The 8,172-nt window shown below is 51.0% G+C and overlaps 1 protein-coding gene across 1 annotated transcript; it reads right to left on the reverse strand.

Moving 5' to 3' along the window:
- Window positions 1-3,211: 3,211 nt before the first annotated feature.
- Window positions 3,212-7,967, reverse strand: BARHL2 (BarH like homeobox 2). Its single transcript, XM_044236448.1, has 3 exons — window positions 7,334-7,967; window positions 5,273-5,498; window positions 3,212-3,524 (listed from the first exon to the last, which is right to left on the reverse strand). Exons 1-3 carry the CDS (start codon window positions 7,965-7,967, stop codon window positions 3,212-3,214), a joined length of 1,173 nt encoding a protein of 390 aa, XP_044092383.1.
- Between the last annotated feature and the right edge of the window lie 205 nt (window positions 7,968-8,172).

The following is an 8,172-nucleotide window of genomic DNA, read 5'->3' on the forward strand; positions in this document are numbered from 1 at the left end:
CCAAGTGAAACTAGGGGAAAAGAAAAGGAGCACAGCTCCCAGGGACAGCTGTCCTCTGGGCCTCCACAACGGACTCACATCTCCCATGAGAAAAGACCTTTGCCTGTTATCTTTGTTCCTTGCTTTTCAGGAAACCTAGGGTTGCACTCCTCATCTCTCAGCCAACCCCCATCTTTGTAGGGCAAGCACAGAAGAACAGAGAGACCCCTTCTGAGGAAAAGGATGTGTTTGCATTTGACTTTTAAGCAATAGTTTGGGGACGTTTGAATGGAAGGGCACCTGCTGAGGTGTGCTTTGCCGTACTGAAGCAGAATGAAAAGAAATTCGGCCGCTCAATTTTCATCCTAAAACTACGCCCACCCCCAACAGCCAATTGCCAATTTCAAAACATATTTAGAAGGGAACTGACACTTTTAGCTGCCCCATTTCAGGGGTTGAAGAAAACATGACTTTGAAGAAAAGCCAATTTAGGAAGACTCTGGTACATCCAGAGTAATGGCTAACAGCAGTGGAATATAAAGCTAATTAAGAAACCTTGGTTTCTATAGACACAGTGCGTCCCCCCCGCATTGTCCACCTACGGAGTCCAAGTTCAGCCTTGAGAGTGAAAGGACAGCAGACAGCCTCCTCTGCAGAGTGGCTGGTGAGCTGCTGGTAGCAGATGGGTGCTCTGGCCTTGTTTGTATTTGCAGGTTTGTTTATGTGTTTTTCCCAACTGGACCTGAGGTCATTCTTCATAGGGAATATGTTATGTGTGAACTCCGGTGCCTTCTCAGGTCCCTCTTGTGCCCAAAGCTGACTGGCCCTGGGACAAGTGAGATAAAAGCTATAGCCAACCCCCCAACCCTGCCCTGGCTTTGGAAAGTGCCAATTTAGGCCCACGCAGACCATTTTGAACTATTGAAACTTGATTTTTTAAACCCAACAGCAGCTAAGCTGGAACAAGGTGAGTCTCCTAGAGTGCCCAGGCATTGGGCATTCCCCACTGGACCCAGTGATGCCCAGTTTCCAGCCCAACCCAGCTGTCTTGAGTTTGCCCTGGCTTAGCAGGAAGAAGATGAGAAGGGCCAATCCAGACCCTTTTGTTAGAATCAACCGAGACCAAGACCACTTTTAAAGCAAATTGATGAGCTAGATAGAAATCTGCAAACCACTCCCTAATTAGCCAAGGTCTGATCAAGGCGCCTGAGGCAATCTCCTCCTGGATTTCACCTCTTTCTTTCCTTCTTCCTTCCCACCCCTCCCCAATACACACTCCCACAGCACTCCACTTTTTAAAAACGTGTTAACTCCACTAAGGTTCAGTATCAGAGAAAGTTGGAGGATGGGTCTGGATGTGTTTTAGCTGTATGTTTTACCCCTTTGACACTGTACTTGGGCAGGTGTGAGGCTAGAGACGTAAGAATACCCAGATGGGGAATCTGACTCTAGCCCTTCAGGAAATGACCCTGGAGCAGCAGAAGGTGGAAGCAGCTCTAGAACTGATCCCCTGCTCAGTTGTTCGACGCACAGTCTTGAGCGCTGAGCCTAGTGGGGAGCCACTCTGGTGGGGTGCACCTGAAGCCAGGGCACAGGTACTACCTATATTTACACCCCATTCTCTCTCTCTCTCTCTCTCACACACACACACACTCCTAGAGCAGACATCGGACCTCCTCCACCCTCGGGGCAGGGCCTTTCATTTTGTGGTCCCAACCCCTGCAAGGATACTGATAAAAAGCTTGGCACCGCGATCCTGGCTGGATTTGGATTCCTGCTCCAAGGCATCCCAGCACAAGGAACTCACTAGGACCAGAGGTTCGCAGGGGCTGGGGGCCCGACGCCTGCCGGAGAATGCGAAGGCCAGGATCAAAGACGCTCGAGGGTTTGTTAGCTGGGCCTCTCTGAGCCCCCCCCACCCCCGTGCCCTAATTGCGCTCCCCGCAGCCGCCGCTCTCAGGCCGTCCTGCCGCAGCGTGGCCGCTGGGCTGCGGGCTACGGAACAGCTGCGAGGCCCGAGGAGCGTTCAGCCGCCCGCTGCCCTGCGCCGGGGACATTCACTGCCCCGGGGAAGAGCCCCAGGAGGAGGAGGAGGGGCAGAGAGCCCCGGGTCAGCTGGGGCTGGCAGGCAGGCCAGGAGCGGGGAAAGTTGGCGGCCCACTTGGCCGGCATCAACAGCCTAGGAGCAGAGACTTCTCTCCTGGCCTGGCCGGCTGCTCTGAAATCATCCACTTAAAAAAGAAAGGAATTCACCCATCAAATAACTGCTCGGAAGAGGCCAGCAGAAAAACTGGAGCTGTTTTTATATAAGTCAACCCAAAGTCTTTACAGATTTTATAAATTCCTAGTATTACCAGAGGGATTTTTTTTTCCCCTAAATCAAGTCAGGCATCTCATCACAGTACATTCTGCTTTAGTAAAATCAGCTCCCTTGAATTTCATCGCTTGTTAAAAAAAGATAAACTTTATTTTTGTAATTTTCAATCACAAAAAAATCTATATTTTTGTCTAAGCATTTATTTTACTGAATCAAAAAGACATGAAAAGAAAAATCATGTTTTACTAACGTATATAAGTGACTCTTTTTTGGACAACATATAATAAATATGATATATCACTTATCACTCAGTCTTTCAAATGTACATTTTTTTTCATATTATGGAGCATGCCACTTTTCCAAAAGAAAAAAGGTCATGAGAAATCAGTGCAAAGTTCTCAATTACCCTCCTCTTTTCTCTGGGGCAGACGGAATGTCCACAGCAACGCCCTGTGTCTCAGAATTGAGGCTGTCTGTCCATCTACACTTCTCTCTGCCTCTACGGCTTCCTCTCCGTGCCCTCCATACTTCCCTCCTTACCCCTCCCCCCTCCCTCCCTCCTGCTTGTCCCTAAAGTCATTTTTTAAAAGAGCTTGAGGTTCTGTTTTAGTTGGTGTTTTCACTTACTGGTCGCACTTTGCGTGGGGTCGGCGTTTTCCCCAGTCACACTGCTGTGGGGAGCTCCCCAGCCCTGTTTCTGGGGGTTGGGGAGATGAGAGCAGAGGGCTGGTTCCTCTTTGGGGGCCCCCCTCCCACTGGTGAGCGGCTTCTTCTCTTACTTCTCGGCTTCCGGGGGTCGCTCCTGCTCCCGAGAGAGGCCCTGCGGCCTGGTGCGGGGCGAGGAGGGCAGCTGTCCGGCCGGTCGGGGTGGGGATGGGAAGGGAAGGGACTGCAGCGCGGTAGATCGCGGTCTCTTCACCGGGGGTGCGGGGTGCCTGGGATGGGGCTGGACAAGGGGTTGAGGGCCGGCTGCCCCCCGGGCCCCAGGCCGTGGATGAGCACGCGGGGAACCAGGGGCCGCTGCAGCTGGGGATGGGGCGCGGGGGGAGTCCGGTACATGCTGCTGTACATGGCTGCGGCAGCCGCGGCGGCCGTGGTGCTGTCCACGCTGCCCAGCAGGCTTGGGTGGTAGAAATAAGGCGACGGGAACATCCTCTGCAGGGCCGAGTAGTTCCCCGCCTCGGCCAGCAGCTCCAGGCCCACCGCGGTTTGCCGCTTCCACTTGGTCCTGAAAAAAAGCGGGCGTGTGCGCACCCCGCAGCTGTGGGAACAGTCCAAGCACCAGACCCTTTCTTCTCTCACCCTCTCCAGGCTTCTCTTTCTTGGGGGACAGAGAGACTGCAGACTTCGAGAGCTCGGAGAACCAGGAATGAAGCACATCTCCTAGGCCCCCTCCCCACCCTCTTGCTCACAGAATGGCCCAAATTCATGTCAGTTTCACAAATTACACCCTTAATGTCTCAGACATTCGTAAATGAAATTCTATAAGCTTCCCTGCCTTTTCCTCTCTGTTCTGCTGTTGCCCCTTACAATTGGGTTACTTCCTGAAACTTTCCTGAAGGCCAATGGAGACCACTCTTTCTATAGGCGGTCTTCTCCCTCCTCCCCTAATTCTTTTCCCCAAGGGCCCCTCACAATCCCAGAGTGTCCACTCTCTGCCCCTCCCCCTTTCCTCCAGTCCAAGTGAGAAGAAACCATAAACAAAAGGACACAGAGACTCCTGGGCCTCAGACCCGGTCCCTCTCAGTCCCCAGAGCTGTGGAGACACGTCCCTCTCCACAGCCTCACAGGACCTTACAGTGGGGGAAGGGGCTTGGGGCAAGGAAGGCACACACCAACGTTTCAAAATTAAATTCATTTGAAGGAGGGCTCTCCCAAGGTGACAGCACCTCGGGGCCATTTGGGTGGGGGATGCATTTCAAGATATTTTCTCCTCTGAGAGAGAGTAACAATTAAAACCTGTGATCAGCTTTTCTTGGTCTCCTCCCTCCTCCACAGTACCCCGCTAGGAAGAAGAAGCCAACAGGCCTTTGCTCAAATGCCCCATGAAGGAGCTCAGGGCTGGTGGGCCATCCATACCCAGCAGCTTCAGCCAAATTAATAAACATGTCGCCCATTTTAAATTGGTTACAAATGACACTAATGTTTTCCGACAGAATTAGGGTGGCTGAAGCCGTATGTAATGAGACAGAAAATTATGGTAAAGATGACAACTGGATGGGCATTTCCAACTGCACTTATGGACGATTAGAAGACAAATGAGAGAAAAGGAGGGGGAGGAAAAAATCTAGACAAGGGTGTCTACTGCCAGGCTTGGAAATACGGCACAACTTCAGCCTCAGCTTGCCTGGGTCCTTGCTACAGTTCAGAGCCTGCAAGCGCTGCCAACCCCTTTCCGGATTTCCTTTCAGTGGAGGCAGTGGTTCCTGGCAGGCACTGAGTGACAAATCTAGGGAAGGGACAGACCCTCAGCCTGTCTGGCTGGCTGTCTCAAAAGCCAAGGCAAGGATATTAAAGCTGAGGCCAGTGGGGCAGCTCCTCCTGGATAGAAATAGCCAGGCTGTGTGGCCAGCTGCAGACCTTCGGAACCAGCCGGGGACAGGCCCAAAGGGTACATGGCACAGGCTCTACGGACCAAGTGTCAGCTGCACAGATGTCTCAATTTGAGAAGGTGTGGCTTAATGGACCTGGGGGCAAAGTGAGGGGAGGGATTCCAGCCACTCGGGTTTGAGAGGAAAAGTAGCATATGCCAAGACACTCAGAAGTGCAAAATGTTCCAAACTCCAGCTGCCGCTCCATACGTCCCTCTCACCTGGGGGGTGTGCTTCATCCCTGCTCTAGCCAGAAAGTCCCCAGGGGCCCACTCTGGGGCCTCTGAGTCCCTGGAGTCTCCCGGGCCAGGAAGGAAGAGGACCGGCTCAGTAGTCATGACCTGGATGGTCAGACGCCTTTGCTCCCCCCTACAACATCCCTTACCTGCGGTTCTGGTACCAGGTCTTGACTTGCGTGTCCGTGAGGTTGAGCGCAGCTGCCAGGTCCATGCGGTCCTGCACACTCAGGTATTTCTGCCGCTCAAAGCTACGCTCCAGTTGATTGAGTTGGTGGTCAGAGAAAGCTGTTCTGGCTTTGCGAGGCTTTTTGGCTCTCACAGGGGGACTTTCTCGGCTACTCGTAATCTCCCGGTCTCCTTCCTCCTTTGTTCCTATGGTAGAAACCCATAGCCATAAGACAGTGTGGAACAGGAAGGGTGGTGTGTCCTCCTGGCACACACTTCCACATTCCCAAGCCAGCTGCTGGTCTTGGGGGACGATACTCCCACCACCCTCATCACACACGAACTTGAACCTTAGCCAAGGACCTTAAGAGGAAGAGGACCAATTTCTGGCCAAAGAGTCTAGAACTTTGTGCAGAACTCCTAAAAGGATTCTAAAAGGTTGCAAGTTAAAAAGAAAAAAATATTTTACAATATAGGGTTCTTTTGTTATTTCGTTCACGGGGTAGGGAGGGGGGAGATTCTGTGCCCATTCCTTTACTGTTTTCACTATGACTTCATTTTTTTTTTAATTTGGTACTTTTCAAAATACCTTTCTGTTGTTGGTGTGTTTGTTTATTTGAAGAAGGGGCACCCTTTTCATTTCACTTTTTCTGTTTACAGAAAGTTAAATGCATTTGCTTTCCCTTTCCAGATGCAATTGGGAAATAGTGGGATCAAGTTCTCTGCAGCTGCTTGCGTCAAGTCTTTTAAAGCTTCGGGAGGAATATGTCACCCAGACACCAAGTAGAGCTCAAAATCACTGAGCCCATCCAGGTGACAGCCCAGAGATTTCCGGATTCTATTTGTCAACTTTGGTTTTTTACTGAAATGCTGGGAAATCGATATGTCAATCCCTCTCTGTTTGTACCCGTTTTTGCTGCACTCCTTGATCTTCCCTGCAGGAAGAACAATAATCTCTCTAATTGACCCACTGGGGAGGTTGGTGCACAAAAAAATCGCCAGACCAGACTGTACATCTGTTTTGGGCACTATTATGCTAATGTTATAATAGTAAAATGAGGAGCCAATATCCTACCTTTCAGATAGTCAGCACACATCTTTCCCAGAAATGGCAAAGGTTAATACTAATAACAGTAATGAACTTACTAGTAAAGGTAAAAAAGAAATCTCCTGGTATGTTAAAACTCTTTCGTCGTGCAAAGACAAAAACACTTCCTTATGTAATTGAGGAAAAAATGGAAAAAGGGAGTTGAAGCACAGTTTCAACTGCTATTTTCTGATTTTACAAAAATAAATCCAACTCCATAAGATTTTACTTTCATAAATGCTATTTCCCAATTACTTACAGGGAGACAAAATCTTACTGAAATACAAATAATGGGTAGGGGCCATGGAGTGAGAAGGGCATTTTAAAAACTGAAAAACTGATTATAAATGTTTACCATAGGAGCTTCCCTACATTAAACAAAATCTAATAATAAAAAAAAGTTACTTTGTTAATCAACTCGGAAATTTTTTCTTCATTAAATCTGGTAATTCCTGTGATGTTTAGAAAATGCAGTGTGGGGGGGGTACTGAAATAATTTGCATTAAAGAATAAACGCCACGTTGTGAACACACCCCTAGACACCACGCTAGCTAAGCCGGTCTCTCTCTTTCCCACCTCCCCTCATTCCCACCCCCCAGGTCTCAGCTAGAAAAATCTCCAGTCCTTCCCTTTTATCAATGAAAGTATTCCGGTTAAATCCCCTCCGCCTCCTCCCTATTCCTAATAAACAGAAATTATATAAAACAAAGAAAGGAGAAGGATGGCGGTGAAGGCTGAGAGGTGGCTATGTAACAATAAACCGAACTTCGGACGAGTCCTCGTGTCGCACGCCCAGGCCTTCCTCCCGCTTGCAGTTTTCGACCCGGGTGCAATCGCCCCAGAAGCTCCCTGAATAACTCTCCAGCCGAGACTCGAGGGAGTCTGCAGGGGAGACCAAGAACCAGAGGTCGAGGAGACACTAGATCGCTCGGGCGGCCGACGCGGCGCGACTCACCGTGGCATTTGATGTCGCCCTGGGAATCTTCCCGCTTGTCGAGTTTGGTTTTGCTGTCCTCCTGCTCGAGCTTTGGCCTGAAGCTCTCGTGTGCTGCGTTGCTCTCCTGCTTCGGGGTGTGGTGGGGAGAGGACACGCTGGTGCTGTAGGGTGCACACGCCGCCAGTGGTTTGCTGTCGCCCAAGATGTCCTTAATTAAAAAAGAAGAGGTGGAAGTCCTGGGGGCCGAGGCGGGCGAGCCCAGCTGCTGGGCCGGCGGTTGCTGCTGCGGCTGCGGCGGCGGCGGCGGCGGCTGCTGTTGGGGAGAAGGCTGCAAACTTTGCGTGGGGGCCGCGGCGGGCGGCGGCGGCGGTTGGCTGTGGTGGAGGTGGTGGTGGTGATGCTGGGGCCCTTCTGCGACCAGATGCGTCTCCGGGGGCTCCATGGTGACCGAGATGGGAGAAGAAGGCGCCGTTCCTACGGTATCAATCTCCGAACAGGGGGACGGAGTGGCCTGACTCCTAAAATCCGCGGTCCTGGCCTCGCCGAGCGGGCGGAAATCTCCATTCATCATGCCGGGGCTGCCCGAACTGGCACTGGACAAAATCGTGTCTATTCCAAAACTCGACCCGCTGGCCCCTTCCATTGTTGTCATTTCTACATGAGGTCCACGCCACTTCGCCGCTCAGCAGCCGCCCCGACCAAGCAAAGGAAGCTATCGATCGTAAAACAGAATAAACACTAAACAATGTTGTCGCAGCTTTAAAAAAACAAAAAAAGTGGGGCGGGAAGGGAAGGAAGGATCATGGGGGGGTGGCAACCGGTGGACACTTTGGACACTTTTTGTTTTCCTTATTCAT

This window comes from Neovison vison, chromosome 2, assembly GCF_020171115.1.
Source record: "Neovison vison isolate M4711 chromosome 2, ASM_NN_V1, whole genome shotgun sequence".
In the NCBI taxonomy this organism is placed as follows: Eukaryota; Metazoa; Chordata; class Mammalia; order Carnivora; family Mustelidae; genus Neogale; species Neogale vison.